Source organism: Aplidium turbinatum, chromosome 12, assembly GCF_918807975.1.
Source record: "Aplidium turbinatum chromosome 12, kaAplTurb1.1, whole genome shotgun sequence".
Lineage (NCBI taxonomy): Eukaryota > Metazoa > Chordata > Ascidiacea > Aplousobranchia > Polyclinidae > Aplidium > Aplidium turbinatum.
The window spans coordinates 4,045,480-4,069,936 of record NC_137483.1 but is presented as its reverse complement, the minus strand read 5'-3'; the positions used below and the strand labels follow the sequence as shown (position 1 = coordinate 4,069,936).

The 24,457-nt window shown below is 37.2% G+C and overlaps 1 protein-coding gene across 2 annotated transcripts; it reads right to left on the bottom strand.

The window, feature by feature from the left end:
• Window positions 1-699: 699 nt before the first annotated feature.
• Window positions 700-13,338, bottom strand: LOC145780999 (uncharacterized). 2 transcript variants are annotated; one of them, XM_082592694.1, is made up of 9 exons: window positions 13,075-13,338; window positions 12,201-12,526; window positions 9,202-9,305; window positions 7,283-7,440; window positions 6,421-6,638; window positions 5,044-5,159; window positions 3,457-3,598; window positions 2,704-2,798; window positions 700-2,106 (listed from the first exon to the last, which is right to left on the bottom strand). In XM_082592694.1, the coding sequence occupies exons 1-9, from the start codon at window positions 13,116-13,118 to the stop codon at window positions 1,903-1,905; spliced, it is 1,407 nt and encodes a 468-aa protein (XP_082448820.1). In that variant the 5' UTR covers window positions 13,119-13,338; the 3' UTR covers window positions 700-1,902. The 2 variants fall into 2 exon arrangements, with proteins under 2 accessions (XP_082448820.1, XP_082448821.1); XM_082592695.1 differs by having other exon boundaries at window positions 9,202-9,302.
• Window positions 13,339-24,457: the final 11,119 nt, after the last annotated feature.

Sequence of the window (24,457 nt, the reverse complement as noted above, 5' to 3'; positions counted from 1 at the left end):
ATTGTTGAAGTCTTGTTGCCAGGGAATTATTTTATCTATTAAGTGCCACTGAATGGAGAGCAGTTCTTGGAATACGTTGCTCAAGTGCACACCCCGAGAGTCGAATCAGCGCCGCTTGATCTAGAAGCTTCTTCGTTCACGAAGTCACGCGCTAACCAACTGAGCTATCCCGGCGGACAATAGTTTCCTGCAAGCAGTTTACTCACTATGCTGTAAGTGTAAGCCATGGACTTCTAAATAGTAGCATCTGGACTGGAAACTCAGTGGGCAACAGTAGGTCCAACAGTGGGCCAACAGCCAAGTAACTAACCCTGTTGGCCCACTGTTGTACCAACTGTTTGGCCTACTGTTGCCCACTGAGTTTCCAGTCCAGATGCTACTATTTAGAAGTCCATGTGTAAGCAATACTGAGCAAGACAAATAAACAGGTTGAGTATGAGGCCTTTTATCAGAACAGGAACTTAAAACGTCCCATCCCGACGCGACCACTCTTTTTGGCCTCAACCCGGGTTACATGACTGGAGTTTTCCGTATTTAAAAGTCAGGAAGGAATGTTGTTACTTCGATTGACAATATTTATCACGTGACATGTTTGTAACACCCAACAAGTATCGCTTTTAAAAACTGCACTTTTCGGAAGCACGAACTTTGTTAGTTGGTTTTTCTGCAGCACACCTGTGAGATAGACCAGCATCACAATTTATGTGCGATCTTTGTTGAACATGACAATATCATGAGAAGCACTACAAGAAAATTAAAACGACAAACCGCAAGTAACCACGATGCAACTGCTGACAAATGATCAAAACTACGACTTGTTCATCAAGCACATAGAAACAGGGGCATTGAGAATTTAGGCCGATACAGATGAAGAGCCATAACCCTCCGAACAAGACAGGTCTATGCAAACGCATTGTATCATGATGCCAACAAATTTACCGTGTTTGTTGGTCCTTGGGTCCCAGACACCATCCCAGCCAGGGTCCAAAATCTCCTCCTATCAACGCTGCAGTGTAGAACACATTCAAATAATGATATTGCAAAAATGTTGGTGAAGAAAACAAAGTATCTTATAGCCTACAGTCAGTCTGAGGACTTCTTTGAAAACTCGACATCTTTTAGTACAAAAAAATTTTGCATTCTGTATAATTTCGGTTGAACTTTTTGCGGTAGGTTTATTGAAGTTTCAAAACTTGCTTTGCAACGGTTAAGAAACTTTCACTTCCCACAATGACCCACATTGGGCTATTGGAGTAGAAACAGCAATAAAATCGAATCAAAGTCAGTCAATATGATACCAATAACATCGACGTAAAGTAAACGCATTTAAGAAAATATTTCAATAACATAACGTAATGATTCTGAAGAAAGCATTGTGTGAAGTCACTTCCGAAAATTGCCGAAAGTGTCCGATGTTGTCGGATGACATGGAGTGACAACAATGCAAATAAGTGTATCCTTAAACCAAACATCTTTGCTTTTAAACAGCAACCTTTGGTACCATTCCAATCCCATTCACACACGACATTTTTTAATGAGCAAACTAAAAAAAGCTATTTAATATCAATTTGATTGCCAAAATACGTAAAATTCTGGTATAAATAGACCCGAGGTGTTGCAGTTGTCGTGAAACTGCTTATTTTACAGGAAAAATCATGACAGACACAAATTGATGTCACTGTGAATCAAATGAAAATCGGATCGCTCATTAGCAACCAGGTCTGAAGGGTCATTCCACTCAATGTTGAAAGCCTTTGATGCAGTCAGGAGCATTGACAACCAAAGCGCTAAAATGATTCACGGTTTCCAGCATATGAAGATTTTCAACACAGTCCGTCACTTGAGGTTTGTTGATAAAAACACGCAAGACAATGTTGTGCAGTCTGCCTCACTGTGTGTTGTTTATCCCAGCGATACCGGGCATTGCCAGTAGTCTATCTTGCATTCCACGCGTTCATTATTGGGCACGTTTGGACGAGCGATTTTCAGACAATCACATTTGTACACAACTCGCAATTTTTCGCCTGTATTTTCTTGTCGCGTTTGCAGCGACCCAACGTAACTCGAAAGGCTGGAAGAACACGTCGCTCCAGTGATGACGTAACCCTTAAAATAACGTCACTGTAAGCAGAATGACATCACAGGGTGCAGAAAGTCAAATTATCACTCACAGATTATCACCTCCTAATGATTCTAAACTCATAAATCAAATCGCCATATACAGAAGCAGTGGCGTACGCAGGATTTTATAACCGGAGGAGGGCATGTGATTCAATTTGACATTTTTTTACAGCCATTTTTCAACTGGAGAAGTCATTTAAAACAAAATTAAAAGGAGGGGCCATGGCCCAATGCCCTCTACATACGCCACTACTAGGGATATTAGATCATGGAGTTGCGAAACTACACCCGCGTTTAGTTTATCTGCAACACTAAAATGTTTCAGTTTTTTTTTTCTGATTTATAAAATAATGCCTACTTTGTAGCCTATGGATTATAATAAAGGAGTGTAGTTGGTTTTATAGTAATTGAAGATTTTTTGTTGAAAGCAAGAAGGTGATAAGCAGACGTAAAAAAAATCGTCAAATCAGCAATTGAACCTTTCAATGTTGCAGAAAACTCGGAGCTGCAGTCCTTGTAACGTAATGTCCCTAGTCACTACACAGAAGCAAATGAAGAACTGAGTTGTGAAGATGTTCTCACCTCGTCAGCGTAGTACTCTCCACTTTCTGTCTTTTCCTGATTCGTAGAGCTTCCTATCGATCCCACCTCGTGACTGCATCGCGACAGCGCTGAACCTGCGGCATGATTGTGGATATGAATGTGACTGCAAGCAACCTGATGTTGTTTCTGTCGTATCCGGATTTACCATCGTATCGTATCGTATCCGGTGTCGTACCCGGGTTTACGCTCGGTGTTGATGAGCTAGGTAAAGTGGACCGGAACTCAAGGGATTCAAACGTTTTATCCACCTTCAGAGATGCCGTTAAGTGTCATTAACAACACAGCCCCATGTGCTTGAGCGGTGTCGAACCGGCGCCCAATGACAAACAATTTAAGACATCTCTGATAGCACAGATAGTTTGCTTTTAATTAAATCAACGTTTTCAGACAATAAACATGATTTTATTGACTACAAATACTGATATCAGTAGAAAAACTTTATGGTTCTTTCTGGAAAAACTATTAACTTTTCCGACCAACAAAGTACCGTAACCCATTTAATAGTATTTGTTATTTTACTGGTAGATCTGGGTTCAATTCCATTTGGGGTCATAATAAAGACTGTAAAAGTACAGCAATTTGTATTTTCTTATGCTACATTGAATTAGTACCATAAAGGCCCTTACAATTTACATATTTCTATGACACAAAACAAAAAACAAACAACCACTTAAAATACTCAGCCGTTGATGAGCAACAAACATAAAAACAACGACATTTTTATTGGCCTACCTGACAAACTTCCAAATATGGTTTGAACTTCATCAGGGCTGAGTGATTGGATAGCTTCAGTCATTTGGCCTTGTATCTCCGATATTCTGACTGAGCTTTTGTTAGCGGCAACTCTGTCAATGCGATTGCTCAATTCGTCGATCTTCAAAAGAGATGCGGATTACAAATCAGATTGAACTCACGGCTTAAAAAGTTTAATCTTCATAACTTCATTATCTTCCTTATTGGCGAACTACAAACACTCTGTGACCCTTTGCGGATAAAAATAAAGATTTGAAACAGCTTTAAGTTTGCAAGCATAAGAGTTAAGGTTGAACTACGGTTAGGGTAATCGGAAAAATTAATTGTTTTGGGATTAAAATGTTTGAAAAACTTCGATCATTTTCTAATCCGTGAATAAAAAAAATAACAGTAACTTCTCAAGTACATGTAGCTCCACACAAAGTGGTGAAAATTACATGACTTTTGACTCTTTTTCTTATTTCTTTGAAGATAATGTCTAAATAGACATTGTTAACTGCGGAGATGTTTGCTGGTAGACCCCTTCATTTTCTTTGAACTATCTAACCCAGGGGCGTCCAACCCGTGGCCCGCGGGCCACATGTGGCCCGCGAAAAGGTTCTGAGTGGCCTGCGTGATATTTTTCGACAGGACATATATTATATAACCAACTTAATCGCCAACGTAATTTATGGCGAACTTACATTCCGATAAATTGGCATTTACTGTTTGCTTTCTTTCTCTATTACTCTATAATCCCTAGTGCATGGGGTGCGCAACTGTTCAAGTTAATTTTATTGAATCACAATGCACATTGTTACGCATCACATTTTCCACATTGTTACGTCCACCCTTTTCCACACAATAGTACTGGTGCTTCAAGAGTCAGTCAATCAGCAATATTTCTTGCTTTTAGCGAGAGAAGTTCAAAACTTTCTATTGCTAGAATTTTACAAAAAAAATTGTTTCTTAAGAAAACGATCAGAGGATTCATAGATTGGCAGTTTTCGTGACATCATTATTCGGCAGCACTTACTTGTGCGAGCAAGTTTTTCGTGGATGAACCTAAGGACAGCCGGACAAATGGGACAATACATTACGGGACGCGCAACTCCGCTGTTCCGGCAACATCAGAAGGGTCAATTGCCAATTTGACATTTTTTACGCTTTGCTGCTGGCTTGCTTTCAACTAAAAACCTTAAACCACTTTAAAACCAACTTCACTCTTCTTATATAACCCATAAAATGTACAAACACATTTCTAAGATTAGAATTTGGGTGTGAGGGTTTTAATTAGAAATTATCAGACAGTCATTTTTAAGAATACAAATTAGAAGTAAATACTCAAGTGGCCCGCGCAACCATTCGTAAACTACTTGTGGCCCTTTGGCTAAAAAGGTTGGACACCCCTGATCTAACCCTTTTGTGACAATTTTGGATTCCATCAACGTTTGTAGGAATACCAACACAAAATTACTTGAAAGCATGTTCACTCTTAACAATCAAGAAATAAAGTTTAATAAGTGGATTGCAATGGATTATAAACGAGTTTTTAAACCAAAAGAACACTTTTGCAAGTGCTATTACCATGTTGGTGTACAAGACAAGCTTCTTCTGGGCTTCTTCTCTCTGTCCTTGCAAGTTTACTTTAAGGATGTTCAGTTCATTTTGCATTTTGTTCATTTGAGTTTGAACGCTATCGTCTAAAAACAAAATAATGTTGAGACTTGGAAACTAAAATAGCCTACATCGAAAATTGCTTTGTAGAATAGCGTCACCAACAAATGTGACGATAGTGTGGGTAAGTCAAATAAACTGAGATGTTGTTATTATGTGAGCCAACGGTCTTGTTCTCTTTCCTTTCTTTGGTCTAGGACTCTAGGTTTATGACTCCATGCAAATAATAATAAACAATTGTGCACGTCTTCGTTTTATTTCTCCATTTTCTCAACTCTGGTGATAAGTAAAAGAAACGACCTTCTTCTTCTGTAACTAAACCAAACTAAAATTTTTCTCCACGGAGTCAAAAAATGAATCGTGTGACTTACAAAAAATGTGAGATCATCTGAAGGCAAGCGCGAGACTAATTTAGTTTCTCGCGCGAGCTTGCAGTGATCGAAGCCAAACGTCACAATTACACCATAATTGCTCATCAATTTTTCAGCAATCAGTAACAATGTGGCAACAAAATTATAACTTTCAAACCATGAAGCTGCAATAGACAGAGCAGCGATGAAACTTATCAATGAATTGACAATAAAATTATTTTCTCACACTTGTGTAAAAAAGGAATATATAATGTAATGTGGTTTTTATTTATTTATTTTTTATCAGGATATTAGAATACGATTTCATATGGTGTCACTATCGTCATTACACCGTCATGGTGACGTGGTGTCACATCATCACACCGTCACATATAAGTTTCACTTAAACTTGTTTGAACCCAACGGTCTGTACGTTTTACTACCACCAGAGCGCAGCGATGGGAGAGAAATATCCGAAATATTGAGGTATCATGTTGGTCTGACAAGACTACGAAATCATTTCTAGCTGATGTTTGTTCATATCTACAAAGGCCGTTGAGAGTAACTTGTCCCATGTATCATGTGGTTCCCGGTACTAATGAGGTCTCCGGTATCAATGAAGTTCCCGAGCCTTCAAAAATATCTCTTCAAAAACTGAAAGCATTACAAATGGGAAAAGAGTAGTAAAATGGTCCAGGAAAAAAGTGGCTTTCTCCCACAAGGCAGGCATTGTTTGAATAGATTGAATACAAGTATACAACCTTAGAACTTAGTTGCTACAATCTTGGTTTATATAAAAACACCCATGTTTGTATACTGAGGTAACGCCAGTTGAATTTCTATTGAAAAAATAAGCAAAACTACTCAACTTACAGTTTACATTAGCGGGTGCTGAACCGCTCTGCTGAAGATATTTCTAAAGTAGGCTAGGACTGACCTGAAGAATCAGATGACGCAATCACTCCAGTTGCAAGCAAAGCGACGATTGTTACGGACAATATACTGACGGCGATAGCTATTATCAACATTGTCACCATCGCGCATGCGCACTTTTCATTGATCGCGGCAGGCTTCGTTTTGACGGGTGGCTCTTCGGAAACGTTTCCAAATGGACTGACAGCTCTCACTCCAGAATACATTGGATTCTGTCGCTCCCTGGCAAATTTTTTTTTCCAAATATAAATGCATTCCTTATGATACGGCAGCAGCGCGTCAGAGCCTCATAATTGGATCAATAAAAATGTATTGTACTTCAAAGCATCGTCATACGTCAAAAGTGTGAATTCTCAAAAGTTGTAAGTTTTAATAGAAAGTCGTAAAAATAGAATGTCAGGCTGCCATGGAAACCATTAATATATTCAAGGAAGGGAAAAAACGTTTACATTCATCCAAATACATGTTTATCTAATCAAAATAAAAAAGTCAAAATTTGGATTTTAACTCATGTTCAGCAAGTGTCTAGAAACAAAAAAACATAGCATCAGAGTGAACTGATCAGTTTTATTTAAATAAGAAATGTGTAATGTTGAGGCTACAGAATGAGAGAGAGGAGACAAGTTAAAGATACATAACAGTATTTGCCAATCAGATTCTATTTTCTGTTACTGTAGTACACAATAAGCTAGCATCACAATCACATAGGCTACAATTCACTAACATGGAGAAACATTACGTTCAGTGTTGAATAATTCAATATGATTAGCTAGGAACAGCGAAAGACCATTTGGTCGTTTAGTCAGCTCTTTTATCTTGTTGAACGCTATTTGTTGAACGAACGTTGAACGCTTAGTTAAACCTACCTTGGATATTGACCACTGGGGCTCACCCCAGGTTGCATAGGACCAACTCCAGTGAGTGAAAGTGGATTGCTGGCACATTGATGTGCCATGGATGGGTAAGGGGCTTTAGTGTCGTCACCATTAATAGGAATAATCCCTTGTGCGATTTGCACTTGTGTCTGAATGTAAAACAATTAACACTTAACGTTGTTTAATTGTAAAAATACAGTAATAAAATTTTTAATCATTTTCTAGCTTGGTGCTTACACTTTTACCATATACTATGTACCAGGCAAACAATAGGCGGCTAGGCTATATAGATTCAAGGAAACTTCCGTTATCTTGAGTGGTTGTATTATCCAGCAGAACTGGCTTTTGAGGACTTGATAGGAGACTTTAGGCTAACTTGAAGATTTGTATGCCCACCAGTGTGTAAACACGGTTTTACTTCAACAAGGTGCAAAAATTGAAAATAATTTTTTTTGCTGTTCTAAACTTTAAAATTGCTATTTTTTGTACAACTTCTTCTGAATTTCGTAAATTCTTTTCAAATCTTATTGATTTCTTTTGAATGATTTTCAAACTACTGAAAACCTTAAAATTTTATAAATTTTTTTATCTAAACACTGGCAATTATTCTAGTTTTAAATGTCTTAAAGGCTAACCTGGTGTGATAGCTGATTAACTTTCATTGAATCAAAATTCAAATTAAATCAATATTTTTTTGGTGAAAAATATAATTTAATTTTCACTTCAATTGAAATTATATTTCTAAGTCTGTTCTTAGATAACTTTATATCTGAATTTAGACTTCAACACTTCTCTCTCTAGGTGGAAAGCTTACAAATGCTTACAATTGTTTAAAATATTGCTGACATCCTTTCTGCATCTAATAATTCTCAAAATCATGTGATTCAGAATCTCTCTGGAGTTACAACTCTGGAGATGAGTTGACTGATTTCTCCAAGACAAGTTAAAACTAATTTTAAAAATGAAATCTTCGTGGTAGATATTTACGTCATTTCGTATTAATTTAACGTCAGCAGATGGGAAGTAGGAGATGAAGCTTAGAAAAGTATTGACTAAAATCCGATTTAGTTACCTCAGTCGCCTCAGTGGTGGACTAAAAGTGACAAAGGCGCATTAAAAATAAGTGATCTCTGAACCACTCGTGACGTGACAAATTCACCGTGAAATTAAAATTGATTTTTTAAAGTTTTATGATGTCAAAATGCTATCTTTGTTCTTGTCAAATTTTCACAAGCAAACTGTCACTATTTGATTGTTTACTGCCGTCACTGAAAAATTGTGTCTAACAATATTGCAAAGAACTATTGAAAGCCAATCGTTGCATCAACGTTTAAACACGTCATCAAGCGTCTTCCCAAGTTAAACCGTGCGCCCGAGCAAGGCGTGGAACCAATGACCTATCGAGTATCGGGAGAGCTGTTTTGCGCAACCATCAAACAGAAGACGAGTTGTATCATGACCTGGTTGTATGCCTCCTAAAAGTTCTGCAGTCTTCATTAAAACTGCGATTGTCTACTGTGGCTACGACGCTGGTTCATTTGCTAGACGTACCGTAGACTTACGTTCGGAACTCAATTAAGACAAAGCTTTCGATGATTTTGCTTCGTGAAAAAGAACACAACTGAGTAACACAGAGTCCGCTGCTGTCAAGATCAATATAAAACCGACCTTTAAATTTTGCGCAAGACTTAAACTATCTACAAAATTGGTTTTCCAGTATCCCATCAAGACCAACATACATTTTCCTTTTCTCCCACAACCGGCCTCATAATTAGCAACTTAGTTCACGGAAAATACAAAAACAGTGTCTGATATCTTTAATGCCATAAAACCGATAGTCTTTGAGCAAATTGTGACCCTTCAAATATGCACGTCATAAAAAGAAAGAAACAATTTTTCTTTTGACTTACCCTCCTGTCGTGCTCATTTAGTTCCTCATAATCATGAATCGGTGTGTACTTAGGAGTGGCATTTTTGGTCCGCAAGGTGGTGCTGCGTGATTGTGATTCAGCTTCTGAAAACAATGCATTGATGCAGTCGCGAGAGTCGAGAAGCAGAGCGTCGGGTTTGCAAGATGCAAATTATTGAGCTATTTCTCTCTCACAAAGTCACACAGATGATGGAGGCTTTGTAACAAAACCAAGACAAGAAAAACAATCCTGGGCTCTGTTGTGTCACAAACTGAAGGAACCAGTTTCCGCAGGAACAAGCAAAATGCAAAACTTAAAATCTTTTAAACGAACGTTTTAGTTTTGATTCAAACACTTAAATTATATGGTTTCAATGTTTCACTGTAGCTTGTGATTCGCCTTGGAATCGAACCTAAGCTTACCCGAAGCCGAAGTAAAGACACAAGTCAGCCAGTAACCTGGTGATCTCCCAGCAACACAAAATTCCGCTGTACACAAATAATTTTGCAATTTTTACAAAAACTACTTTAGGATTATCGCTACTTTTTTTAAAAGCTTCATTTGACGTTCCACTCATTTTCAGGAATCATTGAGTATTATTTTCTGACTGGGGAATCAGAAACCAACTAGTAAACCAATCATTTTTACATCTGCAGGAATGGAATCAAAAAAAAAATTGCAGATTTGCTGATTGAGTAGTAAGGCAACCACAGGTGCTGTTGAATGAAACTTGATGCATCAAATCATTGTCTAGAAACGTTGAAAAACTGTTAATAATCTGTCAATCAGTCTGCACGTTGCGCTTATTGTGAAAACGAGTTGAATTCCTTCCCAACGGCAAAGAAATCCTTGCAGTTGCCCAAGCAAGGTTTCATGGGGAATACATTGAATGATTTGTCAGGTGCAACGCCAGTGCAAAGGGTGGTTAACCAGCCAGTAAGTCAGCCCTTAATCACATTGATATAACGTCTGTGGAAGTTTTAAATCAATGCAAAAAAACAGACTGATTTGCCGTTTGGGTAAACTGGATTATTGCAAATGCTTCTGATGTTCTTATCCGAGCAAAGATGTATAGTAAGTCGCGAAAGAAACAAAATGTCGTGTATCTTTAGTAAAACTTCTTTTGTTGCGAAAATACAAAGCCTATTTTGGATTTAGAAAATGACAGTTTGGCTTGGGTGTTAAGGAAAAATAAATTCAGTCAAAAATGTAGATGCATGAGTTCAATATCTATATGTTGGCCTATTTATGTTTTAATTTGATTCAGTTTCTACTAAAAAGCACAACAACAAGGTTGTCAGCACCAAACTTCCAGAAAAGGTTGCGATTCGAAGATTGGCGTTTGCAGGCTTTGTGCATTATGGTTCTCACACAATTGGTTAATATTTCCAGGCCAAAAAAATAATGAACTGTTGCATTGATTTGATGTATGCAAATGTTGATTCTAGGTAAAATATGCTTGATGTCCCAGTCAGATGAGACATTCATTGAAAAAATAAAACCTTGTGGCACTAAGATTGCCATCATTCCTATGTGCTCAATTAGTTACGCCAGGCGTTGAAAGTACTGTAGGTTTAAAAATATTTCTAACTTAAACTTTTTATAATGAATATAGAACAGTGTAACCTCATACGCCGCCAGCTGCTGAGATAATTCTCACTACTTTTCCTTAGATCTTGTGCTTTGGTTTGTTATCGGATCCGTTCGGCAATTCACTTAGTTCATATCAGCCAAAAAGAGTCGTTTTTACAGAACTGTGGAGTCCTGGCACATCAGACATCTAGAGTTGGTAAAACGCACAACTCCAACGTTGCATTACAAAACACAGAACAATAACATTATTATTAATTTATTGCCGAATTCTTTTAAACCAACACTTGCGCTTTTAGTGATTTAATTGATATTTTGACTTTGCGGCAGGTGAGGCTCTTTAAAAAAGAATCTTGCTTCTCATTGGCAAAAAATCTTCCGCAAGAATAAACTCGAAATGAAGTATATACTGTATGTTGCATCAAAACGCAATGAAATGCTGTTGTGCTGAATGTCCGCCCCGTTAGCTCAGTGAATACGCGACCGGGTCAAGATCAAGAGGTACTGGTTTGACTTTCGGAATCTGGGCTTGAGCAACGCATTTCAGGACTGCTCTACATTCAGCACACCTAGTAGATGGAATAATTCCCCGGCAATAACACTTCAACAGCAATCGAAAACTTCACTCTGTCAATCTCGGTGACCAGCCCTGCGTCAGTGGTTCAAAGTCATGTATGTTCGAAAACAAGTGGTACAAGTATACGAAACTGCCAGGGTTAAGCTCTCGAAGAAGATTTTCTACTCCGAGGATAAAGATCAAATCAATCAATCACTTAAAAGCTTGAATAGATTAGTTGGAAAATGGTTGATGAATATTACTCACAACAAAACGAAATTATTTCTTTCACAAGAAAAATGACAAAATATGTTGAAATTTTAGATCAACTTTAGGTAACAGCCGTAACAGGTATGTCGAAATAAAAATACTTGACTATCTGAATATCTCATCTTGGAATAATATTTTGAAAATCCAGCAATGAGCATTCGACAATACAATAAAATATGTGATAAACTGTATTTACAAAAATATCATTTTTATCATTATATATAAGTTCTCAGACTCATTGCTGGTTATTGGGCTTTGTAAAAAAGCAAGTTCGCTGAACCCATAGTCGGACTGTAAAAACGAAACGCAAGTGCTCAAAGTTGTTTATTCGTTTTCTTGGAATTTATTTTCTTTAGCAAATAACCCAGGTCAGTGCATATTTAGTTACATTTCAAACCATTTGTCACCATAAATATGTTGTGGCTTGAAGACCTATCCATGTATTTTACAATTATAATTACAGTAAATATTCTTCATGCTTTCTTTTGAGTAGTTTTACAAATGCCGTCATGAAACTTATTTGTAAACCATCGCACTAAGCCACAAACTAAAATACTGGTTAAAACATAAATATATAACTTACCAAATGACTTTTCATTGCCAAGCAGTGGTTGGTTGATTGAAGTTGATCTATTAAACACGTCAAAGTCCATTGAAGACGCTCGAGCTAACTGTGCAGCCTGCTGGTGACAAGTGCTGTTGCTTCTGTCAGGTGTAAGCCTGGTTATGTCGTCACAAGAGGCATGTGTTCTGTTTGAGCCTCGGGATTTCTTTTCGGGAAGAGGAACAGCTGGAAGCGGAGAATTGGCGGATCTATTTCTCAAGCGGCTTTCTCGTTTCGGAATTTGTCCATCGCCACTTGGAAGCGAACAATCTGCTTTCTTCAAAGGTATGAACTCCACGTTGTTGCTGCAAAACACCATTGTCTTGTTTCTGTCGTCATGATTGTAATTATTCGTTGACAAGTCTCAATGTTGATTGTTGTTGTATGTAAACATCCAAAGAGCTGGTGTTATTGATTGATGTTTTTGATTACCTCAGCAGCGGGCTTATGCTGTATACTTATATCTGTAAGTGATTAATTTTACATTGAAATTACATCTGTCACTGTTGACCTATTGAAAACATTTACATCAATGTGTATTAGCTTACTGTAACTCTCCAGAGAAAAAGTAAAATATCGGGCAATCATGTTATTTCTAAGTGCATCAGAAAACATACAACTCCCACAAACAAATGAGCTACTGTACTGAGATGTGATGTTTGAGATGTTTTCTACGTAAATTGGTGCAAAAATGCTGAACAGCAACGATGAAAATTGAGCTAATTTCGTAACTTAAAAAAGCAATAGCCTATTTCATTTCCAGTAATGTAGTTTTACCACATTGAAATTACCGATACTCTACGTTTAAAAGTTGTTAAACCAACGGAAAAGTTTTCAGAAGTCTGTAAAGCACCTGTTGCTTCTGTTGTATCCCGAGTGCAAATTTGACTCATTCATTCCGTAACCAGCTTGTTAGGAGAATATCTGGCTCAGTTTTCACGAAGTAGAATATGAACCCACATGATCACTTGACTAAGTTAGCAAGTACTGATTTATTATGACGTCATGCAAATTAAAAAAATCAATGTGCACCTATGACGTCAGCAAATCGTTTTAATAATAATATTCAGTTCCTCTTCTTTAACGTGGAAAGAATTGCAACCTTAAGAGAAATGAACTAAACTTGGACACTGTGAATTGATACAAAGTAACGATTGTTAGACATGCCACAAGATTCTTTGAGCCAAAATAACAAGAATAGAATCCAAAATGCAGAAACTGCAGATATATTTCAACAGTCCTTGCAAAACCTAGGGTTAGGTTTGTTTATATTCAGTCAAAATCGTAGCAAAATTTGAAGATTTATAAAGTCTGAATGTTTCTGCTTGTTTTGCAAAGTTATTTGTCCAAATGAGATAGAAAGTTGAAGTGAATTCTATTGCTGAGTATTCCTAGCTAGCAAATACTTTTTGCTTTGACCCAACCTCTGTAAACGTTGAGTCAATATAAAAAAGACTGATTTGTATTGCTGAAAGTGGAATCAACAGTAGCCTTCCTGTCAATGTCATGTGTTTGTGGTTTTTGGTTTTAATTCATTTATTAGGTTGCTTTGCACAATAATTAGTATCATCTTACTTTGGAATTAATCCTCAAAAGTAGTCAAATGGTTCAACTTAAAAGAAATATTATAAGTTGTTTTCAACATTAACTTCTCTTTGCTGAAAATTAAATGAGGCTGTTCACCAGGCATTTACCCAGCCAGCAAAACTGGTCTTTTTTACATTAATTCAACGTCTGCAGACGTTGAATCAATGTAAAAAGGACCAGTTTTGCTAGCTGGGTAGTTAAATAACATGATGCGTTCTACCAGTACAAATTATGCTAAACTATCACACGATGTATAAATATCGGAATAAAAGCAGATTGTCACTTTATATATCGTGTGGTAGTTTAGCTTAATTTGCACCAGTGCAACGCATCATGTTATTTACTTCTCTTTATTGTAAGTATTTGTTTCATTTCCAAAGCTGAACTGTACAGTATGTACTGTAGGTCCAAGCCTGATGTTGGCATGTCCTCAGTCCTTACTCGCCCTTACTTATGTGTAATTATGTCAATATTATGTTAGTATGCAACATACTGAATTTGCATTTCTGTTTTCCTGTTCAAGCTATTTTACCCTCAAAAGCTATTCAGTGCTAGCATTGAAACTACACAGTTGTATGAAAGCAGTTACAAAAGCCACTTGAAATTACTTAACACTTACTGTATATCCAACGGTGTCAAATTTTCGAGTTTAAACGTTTAAAAACAGCTTAAAAACTGCTGATATTGCTTCTCAAATCAACTACGTATACAATATTGGCTTTTCAAGGCCACCTCCAAGTGTTGTGTTATCAAGCGCCACGGACTAGCTAATGTCTAGCTAATAAGTGTCCAAATAGTGAACCTGTTCGTAATCTCATGTGTCTAACAACTGGCCAGCATCTATTGGGAGTTCGTATTGTTTGTATTTGTGCCCGAGGGTTTATTCACAACGCTTGAGCAAACACGCATTCGATTGTGATGAATGGACCTCACTGTTCATCGTTATTGCGTTTGGTTTATGTCGTGAAAGGTCTAATAAAATTGAAAGTGACAATTTTCTGAAAGTGAGGTTCTTTAAATATTCTTTATGCTCCATTCTATGGTCTGGTAACCACTCAAATTGCCCATTGCTCAGATTGGTAAAATTTATGCAATGTAGATGTTTGGTACCTTTTCCAGCAGAAGCCTACAGTGCGTGACAACCAAGGTAGCCAGATCACAGTATTTTAACAAAGTTATAATTCATACTTAGCAACATCGCAAAAAAGACAAGTTTTGTTAGCTGGATGCCTACTCAACCATAGCAAGTCCTTTTTATATTGATTCCACGTCTGCAGTTGTCGAATCAATGAAATGACGGATTTGGATTCCCGGCAACAAAAGTTACCTTTTTTGCGCCTTTTTCCATTCACAGACGTCTGAAAGTGGACTAACGTCTAACTCTAACGACTATAAAACTACGACAGTAAAAACAGCAAGGTTTTTTTTTTTCAAAGAACGTATGGAAAAATAGCAGCACATGCAGTGACAATCACAACAATAGCAAGCAACTCACCATTCACTGGCCACCATCCGCATAGACACGGACTCAGGGGATAAATTGTTTGTAGTGTCACAATCAAATGTTTTGCTAGTGGGAAAACATGGCTGAATGGCTCAACCGGCAGGCCGCAGTTTAATACAAAATATATCATAACAAAGGAGGGTCACGTTAAGGAGAGAGTGGTTCACCTTTGCAGTGGCAAATCGGGGTAGGAGAATGGGGCGCTCGCCCCCTACCTCTTAAAATACAAAAAAGTAACTGTATTCATGATGTATTTACAAGATCGGATTAATGCAGACTTACACATTATTGAGTTTTGTTAAATTCGCCCCCTTCTAAAGCCACTTGCTAACCCCTGCACCTTGTCAGGAGCGTCTGTGAGTATCTGCCTTCCTGTCGATAGGTGAGGACTTGATTAGGCCCGGATTTAGGGGGTGGCAGGTGCCCCGGGCCCCCCAACTTTTAAAGGCCCCCCCTACGTGGAAAAAATGTGTTTTGTGTTGTTATTTTTCCTTTCAGTCTTTAAAGTTTCTGCAAAATGCTGTACAGTGCTGGATTAATGGTACTGTAGACGTACAGGTGGTTTTTCGCGCCGTGGGCGCGAAAAATTTTTTTGCACGGGGACCCCCCGATCTAAAAGTGCCCCGGGCCCCCCCATCAGGTAAATCCGGCCCTGGACTTGATATATAACTTATACAACTTACAACGTATGTAACGTAAGTACGTGATGATACAAAAACTTGTAAGTGACAATAAGCTTTACAGTAGAATTCGCCTATAACGGCACCTCTAGGGGATTTTCAAAAACTGACGTTATAGCCGAATTGACGTTATAGACGAACTACCGCAAACTATTCCACAACTGTCTTTTGATTAAAGAAAGAAGCGTGTAACCCAGTCAGGGTTACTGCGTACCACCAAACTTACAAAAGGCACGCAGAAAATACAGTAAACAAAGAAATTGTTAAAAAAAAATAACCTACAGCGAAAGGTAGGCTACAGGAAACTTACGCAATACAGCTCGTTCCATACAGTAGTAGAGAAGTTCATAGTTTATTAGCAAAAAAAGGCATTGATCTTGAGCTGTTTCGGTTTTGACACGGATTTGACACAGCTGTAGAGCTGCTTTTTACACGTGATAATTTTTCACGCGGGAAAAAAAGTTAATTCAGTTAATTAGTTTATACAGTAGCCTACTGCACGTACAACTGTTGCTTTGAGTTGTTTGACAGTCAGCCGTAGAGCTGCTTTTTACATGTGATAGTTTTTCAGGCGGGGAAAAAAGTTAATTCAGTTAATTGAAGTCCCTGTTGCGAACGACGTAGCCAGCGTTACCACATCTGATGTTTTAACATCAGATCTGATGTTTTGAGCAAACTGTCTGATGTCTGATGTTTTGATGTGTGATTTTTTTTCTGGGGCAGAGTACTTCTATTAGGGTGAAGGCGGTTTTTATTAGGGCAGAGTACTTCTATATAGGTAGGCTGTATTATGAATACTGTAGGTTTGTGTTCTGATTAATCTATTTAGTATAACATAACTAGCTTTAGCCTATGTGTCCACACTCCACAGGCTATTTCTAAGGAACTATTCAGATGTCTAGTCCTTGCACATCAGTTAATTTCATGATTCAATGGAGGGTGTACAAGGTGAAAGCCCTCAACAAGTTTAATTCAGGATATGAAAATTAGAGGACCATCTCGATGATATAGAGTGTACACTACAGTGAAGACTGAGAGTGAATGCTGGTTTTGTAAATTTCTTATAGGGGTTTCCAAAATATTTGTATTTGCACACCCCTTGGACATTGCAATTGATAGACATTGACAATGACATTGCAATTGATACTGTAGTACAACCACTCGTTATCAAGTATTCGTAATGCTATTACTGCAGAATAATACACAACCACTGTGTATTATTCTGCAGTAATAACATTACGAATAAAGTACTTGATGTTTAAATGCACAAATTACACAACATTCACTGCTTGTGTTTGTGCATTTTATTCATACTGTTAGGTAAGGTGTCAGAAACTTTTGGATTATTATTGAAATCAATAAGATTTTGAGTCTGATGTTAGTTTGGAACTTTTTGGAAAAAATCTGATGTTTTGGAGACTCAAGTCAATGGGAACACTGGACGTAGCAAAATAAAGGGAAGACATTTCGCAAGCAGCAGCGCTAACTGGATTAAAAGACTGACGGTTGGTGGTGAAGGTGATGGCTTAAAGTGACGTTATAAACGAACAAAAGACGTCTGGGGACCAATAAAGGGTGCTGTTACATGCGAATTGACGTTATAGGCGATGCTGTTGTAGCCGAACTACAATGTACGTAAAAGATAGGAATTCTGCCGGGACCGAGCAAAATGTGACGTAATAGGCGAATTGATGTTATAAACGAAGCCGTTATAGGCGAATTCTACTGTATTTCTAAACACAGAGGTTTAAGAAAATCAATTAATTATGAATCGTCGGGATCTCGATGAGACAGAGAGATGGCCGCCGACAAAAATACCAACCGGGATGGATCAGATGCTGCGACTGCGTAGCGACACCTAGCGATGTGTTTTAGCAAAATATCAAACCTTTAAGCAATGCTATCGAGTTAAACGCGATAAAGAAATAATTCAAATGACCCTGAATGTCAACCAAATGTCCGCAAGTGGTAGGATATTTTTTAATTGTGGCCACGTATGTGTAGTCACAACCAAACCGTGCTTCCTGCATTGTGCTGTAGGTAAATTGTTGTCAGCAATTGATTCCTATGACGGAACAAATATTATGAAATAATCCAAAAGAAAATCAGTTAATACAAGAAGTTGCTGCTCAAAATGTTTATATATTCTGTTTGAATAAAACAATAACGCTGTTGCCATAGCAAAATTTGGTTAATCTAATCAAAAATGAAGAGCCAAAAATGTAGATACTAAACTCATGTTCAGCAACATTGCTAAACATGAGTTTAGTGTCTACATTTTTGGCTCTTTATTTTTGATCAGATTAATCGGCGTTTCTACCAAAAATATTGGAAGATTAAATTGAGTTGGAGAACTTCAGACAAATGTGATTATTGCAAATTAATTAGAGATTAGTTTTATTTTGCAAATACTTTTTGAAACATTTATTTGAATAGAGGAAGATTTCAGTTAGAGGTCTTGAACATTTCCCAAAGTATTTTATCCTCAAATAACAAGCAACTCGACCGTAGAAAGTTGGTTTATTGAATCACAGTCAAATCACAATTGCCCTTCGATTTAAATCTATTAAAAAAATGGTAGCTCGCTCAACAAATTTGGCTTTTGTACATTAAATAAATACAACAAACAGAATGGTTTGTGCAGTGAACAATGTAATTGCATAATGTGAAGCTGTGATTGCACAATGGCTGAACATACACTCAGGGCCGGATTTAGCTGGTGGGGGGCCTGGGGCACTTTTAGATCGGGGGGCCCCCGTGCAAAAACTTTTTTTGCGCTTACGGCGAGAAAAACCACCTCTACGTCTACAGTAGCATCAGTCCAGTACTGCACAGCATTTTGCAGAAACTTTAAAGGCCAAAAGGAAAAAAATAACACAAAATCACATTTTTTCCACATAGGGGGGCCCTTCAAAAGTCGGGGGGCCCGGGGCAACTGCCCCCTCTGCCCCCCCCCTAAATCCGGGCCTGCATACACTAACGCATTACAAACCGTCACATAATACTGGACTGTGACAACACAAGTTCAGAAAGACATTGATTTGCAATAAAATCAATCTTGTGACTTTACTAAACAAATAAATGGGATAGGCAATTTAACGTAGGAGAACAACTGCACGCCCAGTCAAGCCGGTGCTAGAGAGAAACCCATTAACGATCCAAAGAATGCAACGCCTGGAAATGTCTCTATTCAAAGCAAATGTAAGACGAAGTCCAAATCCAAATGGTCATGTTAAATATCGACGAATTCGGGTAATAAAATACAATTAATATAATGTAGAGCGTCAGGTGGGTAAAGTAAAATTCGTCAGGCAAAATCCTACCAAGTTATAGCTGGTAGCATTATAAATTGAAAATAATGGACAGTTTAAAGTAGAAAGGCATTTTTTAAACAATTTTCTATGACTTTACATTGGTTGTCTAAAACAAGCAGCAATCCCAACGGCCCAGTGCAGAAATTGCAATTTTAGATGAAAAGTTTTTTGGCTGTTAAAATTGTGAATTTGTTTTCTTTGCAAAAAATGACACCGTTGACAATATTGAATATTGCATAGAAAACTTTGACGAGACAAGGTTGGCAATACGTAGAACAGCCAATTAACCTGGATAAGTTCAGTTTCTCCAACTGTCCAGACAAAGCATACATATTACCTCATGCTGCTTGTTGTCTATGGAAATGCAACTGTTTTGAAAATGCTTCAAGTTGTATTCACGTATTGACATCGTGATTGATGGCGGCTGGATGCCTAATGATAAGATGACGTCATGTAGTAATATTAGTGTTTATTCATTGTATTATTTGGTCACGTTTCTTTACACCGTTCCAACGAAGCTCTTGTCATTTAAGCTGTTCAGAAGTTTTCGCTTAAAATTAAGCCGCTTTTTCTCTGAAATTAAGGATTACTTTCTTTGCTTCCTGGGTGTTGTTGGTGAATTACAAACAATAAAGGCAGTTTCATGATATAAATTGACAAAAAATCAGTGATGAATTTCCTTCCGAAGAACTGGCACCAGTGCTACTTGGAACCATATCACCCGCGTAATTGGCAACAATATGGCCGCTGCAGAAGCACTTACCTATAAGAGGTTCGTGGAGTAACTTCGTGAAGATCTTCGCTCTCGATTCACCACGCGCGAAGGAAAACAAATAATATAAAAAAGGGGGTTTGTTTGAGTTCAAAATACTTTTACCCCATCAAGGAGTTTGACATTAGTACAATTTAAATAAAAGTCTTTTTTATCGTCGAGACCAAGATAACGCTAATATTCACTCCATGCAAAGTGTTGTATCTTATGAATATACTGTACTTTTAAATTAACGATTATCTTCAAAAAAAAAAATCAGAAAATTATTTCAGCAAAATTAATTGCTATTCAACGTTATTGCGGGTTGGATTTTCAATTCAGTTCAGTTCAGTTCAGTTGTTTTTTATTTCTGACCATCATATCAAAACAATACACGTCAACATAGCAAAGGTCGAGAAAAAGGTAGAAGCGACAAAACGTGAACGTTAAAACGTGCTTGTGACCGAAGTAAGTTATTGAGTTGAAAAAAATTTGGCACGGTCGCAACACCTTCAGAAAAATTTAAGATATAAAGGGAAAAGAAAAAAAAAGAAAATGGTAAAAAACAAAAACAAATAAATTTAGGCTATAGCTTTATTAGCCCGCATAGCTTTAGCTGATATATTTAGGATTTGTATGGACAGTTGCTATGAAGATCGGCCATGGTGCGTTATCAAGAGTGCTGATGGTCTTAAGGGGAACACGTCTTGATGCGTTTAGCTCATAGCAAGAAGAGCAAGGCAGGCAAAGAAAACCCCACAAAGAAATCCTACCACGGGCAAAGCCATTTCAAGCGCAACGCACCATAGGCCTTGCACGACTCACAAAATACAGTAGATAGGCTATAACTTGACGATACTGAAAACAATGACGAAAACAAATAAAACAAACTAGCAAAAACAACATCATCATCTTTCGGAAATTCAATTTTACCAAGGGAAAGTTATGTCTTGAAGATATCAAGCGTGCTTTGATAAAAGTTGCGTTGATAAAGCGATAATTTTAAACCCCAGTCAGCTAAACCCCAGTCAGCCTAGTCCCCAATCTTAAAGAAAATTCTTTTAAATTAAGCAACAATGATTGATAACTAACTACAGTAGTGTTTGTTTCTAGCCCTAGCTGCAACGTTCAACTGATGAAATTGAAAGTAAAAGGAACAATAAACAGGATGATTTATTGCTTCACTGACGTTTCGCGCATCATGACAATGCGCATCCTCACAGCGTCATTGCCATGGTGCGCAAAACGTCAGTGAAGCAATAAATCAACTTGTATGTTGTTGCTTTTACTTTCATCAAATGAACGTTGCAACTAGTGCTAGAAACGATAGTTGTCCTGATGAACACCCAAACTTTTCAGTATATAGCAGTGTTGATAGTGAAATCCAGAAGTGTTGTTGGCAAGCTTGGAAAATTGACTGCTAACCACTCAATTGGTAGGCCAGCTTTGTGGAGTGACCAATACCGGCCCTCGATTCTTCAAGCGTGCGGCGAACAAATAACACAACTAAGGGTGGTTTGTTTGAGTTGAAAATACTTTTACCCTATCAAGAGGTTTAAGAACTTACAATTTAAATTAAAACTCTTGTTTGATTGCCGAGACTAAGATATTTGAATATTTACTTCAAGTAAATTGTTGCATCTTGTCGATACATTAATCATTATTATCTTAAAAATTCAGAAAAGTAGCCACTTCAGGAATATTAGCATGTTTCAAATCGCTTGTACACGTTCATTTTAAGTTTCAAGCAAAAAGTTTTAGAAGGAATAATGCATGGAATAGTGACCCACTAGTGTTGACATGGATGGCTGCCGGATACTATTGAACCCGGGCCTAAACCGGGATCTTTTCAATGGGACTGGAAAATTTTAGGGTCCGAAATGTAATAAAAATGATCGTAATAGTTGTGCTGTTAAAGATTTATACTTAACCATGTGGCCGGTGTCCTTTTAAAAGGCAAACAAAAAAATTCATCCAAAAAGCAAAAATCACCAAATTTTTTTAATATACCTAAAAATTTATGACAATACAAATTTGTGGCTGAAATATCACCTAAAAGGAGCAATGGGAACTTGTGGCGGCTTTTAATGGGATAAGGACATGACGTACTCAACAGAGGCCAAGTCATCGTGCGTGCTGGAGTCTAAACTGGAGGCGAACATGTTTTCATGACTTTGACATACCATATTGAAAAGATATGTATAAAAAGTTGAAGTGAACGGTTTTCACCTTAAAATATTTATCTTATATGAAAAAGTTTGCTAGAAAATCAATTTTTAATTGTATATTCATTCGCCATTGCGCAAGCATACTAAAACGATGCAGAGTTGCCAGGTGTGAAAACCTCAACAGATATCTGTGTGCTTTAATCGGTAATGTCCCGTTGTTCTGTTATTGAATTCGCACAATTGTTTTAACATACCCTTCTTTTAACAGGAAAAATTTACAAGAACTATCTTTACTTTTCAAAAACGCAGAAAAGTCTTAGTTTTTAAAATACTTTTTTTTTTCAATTTTGATATATTTCCTATGTGATGAAACTTTACTCCTCAACGTTTCATTTAGCAGCTTTATCTGCGGTTTTTATAATTTATATATTGAACAATTTTTTAATTTTACTTAGCTTTGTTTTGAAAATTGCATTCCTTTTCATGGCATTTCCTTTAAAAAGTTAATTGTTTTAAACTTTTGGCAACACTGATATTGTGTTGTTCAAAAATTGAATTTTGTTTTGCGGTAGTTTTTAAGGTGCTTGCTGTTGAAATGTTGTTTAGGGTAGGATATTTGGATAAATGAAATGTTGATTTATTAAAATACTGGCCATGCAAACAAATATTGAGTACCGAGGCTGAAGACTAGCTAGCGAATGCCGGTAGCCGCGTCGGTTTTGGTAAAATAATGTTAGGCTACTTGAGGGCACACCAAGAAGTGTTATGAAATTGTGTGAAAAGTACGGTAACTTACTGTATGGTACCTTTGAGAATGATGGGAATCGTTGAGGCTAGCTTTGTTTTTTTTTTCAAATTGGTTTAGCTGTTTTTATTTTTAATAGAGGTGTAGTATATTAAACGCACGATTGCAGGGTCAGCCTTCAGCTCTTGAGCCTAAAATTGCATGGTCAGTATTTCAAGGTCGCTATGGCTCAGACAAATCTAGAAATCCTATGCAGCATTTTGAAATTCTACTTTAGAAAAATAACTACTTGGTCTGGCTGGACTTGTGCAGGCTAATACTTTGCTGCACTGTAGAACAGTACAGCAAAAATGTGGCATGAAGGCACCCAGGAATTTAGAGACACTTTCATTTTCGAACCTGATTTTAAAAATTTGTTGCAGTCTAAAATACCCGATTGTTTTATACTGTGCAGTGTGCATGTAGTATAAATAGGAATAGTCTAATGAACGCTTTTAAGTTTGTGTGCATTAATAAAAATTTAGTCTCCAATTTTGAGACAAGCAAAGTTTTTTTTAAAAACAGCAACACGTTAACATGTTTAGATTGTTCTTATAAAAACTGTGCATTTAAATTGTGCTTCTTAAAGTTTGATAAGTTGAATTTGGTCAGTTCATGCGGTCTCAAAGCATCATTTCTGACCTAAATTTTGTCAAACTTGTGCCATTGCAAAGTGTAGCCTATAGTTAGTGCAGGCATAGTTTTCATTACGTCTTCATTTTCATGTATATTTCAAAGTATGTTAAGAGGTTATTTGATATTTAATTAAGATGGGTAGAAAATATTGTGTGACTAATTGCCATGGAAATTATGATGAGGCAAACAAAGAAACAACTTTTAAAATTTTAGAGTTTTGGAAAATTGTCAATGTTCACAGCCAGCATACTGATGTGCGAATGAGAGATCCTTTGAGATCTGCAATTTCCTCCTCATCAGATTTGAATCTTCAACGGCTGCTTGAATTTGGAAAAATGGCTGATCAAATACGCATGTCTGGTACAAAGAGAGTGAAGTCATTAACCAGAGACACTGCATCGTGCTTGTCCCACACTTGTCAAGGCCTTGTGGAGCTTGGAAGATATTTATTGGAGCATAAAAATTTTGAATACGTTTTGTTTGAAAATTTTACTTCAGATCCCATTGAGAAGGAGCTCAGTAAATTACGGCAAGGGTGTGGAGGTACCTATTTCATTACAGTACAACAGATTCTAGAAAAAGTTGAAATTTCAAAAACAAAGCTACTACTCAAGTTAAATCCGGAAGTTGACTTGTCTGATTTTGAACCTGGTCATTTCTGCGCCAAGTGTGACTTTACTATGACTGAAAACATGTGCAGTATTTTGGACAGCCTTCCTGATTTGGAAAAGTCTTTATCTGTTGATACAATGATGTCTTTGATTTACATTGCTGGTTATGTTATCAGAAAGGAAAGTGAAGTCTGCGACGAC

Excerpts from the sequence above, each read along its gene's own strand:
- LOC145780999 (XM_082592694.1), bottom strand. The coding sequence starts at position 13,118 with ATGAATGAGTCAAATTTGCACTCGGGATACAACAGAAGCAACAG. Across the intron at positions 9,306-12,200 it reads TGGCAATGAAAAGTCATTTG|AAGCTGAATCACAATCACGC; the intron begins GTAAGTTATATA and ends CATTGTTTTCAG. Across the intron at positions 6,639-7,282 it reads CCCAGTGGTCAATATCCAAG|GGAGCGACAGAATCCAATGT; the intron begins GTAGGTTTAACT and ends AAAATTTGCCAG.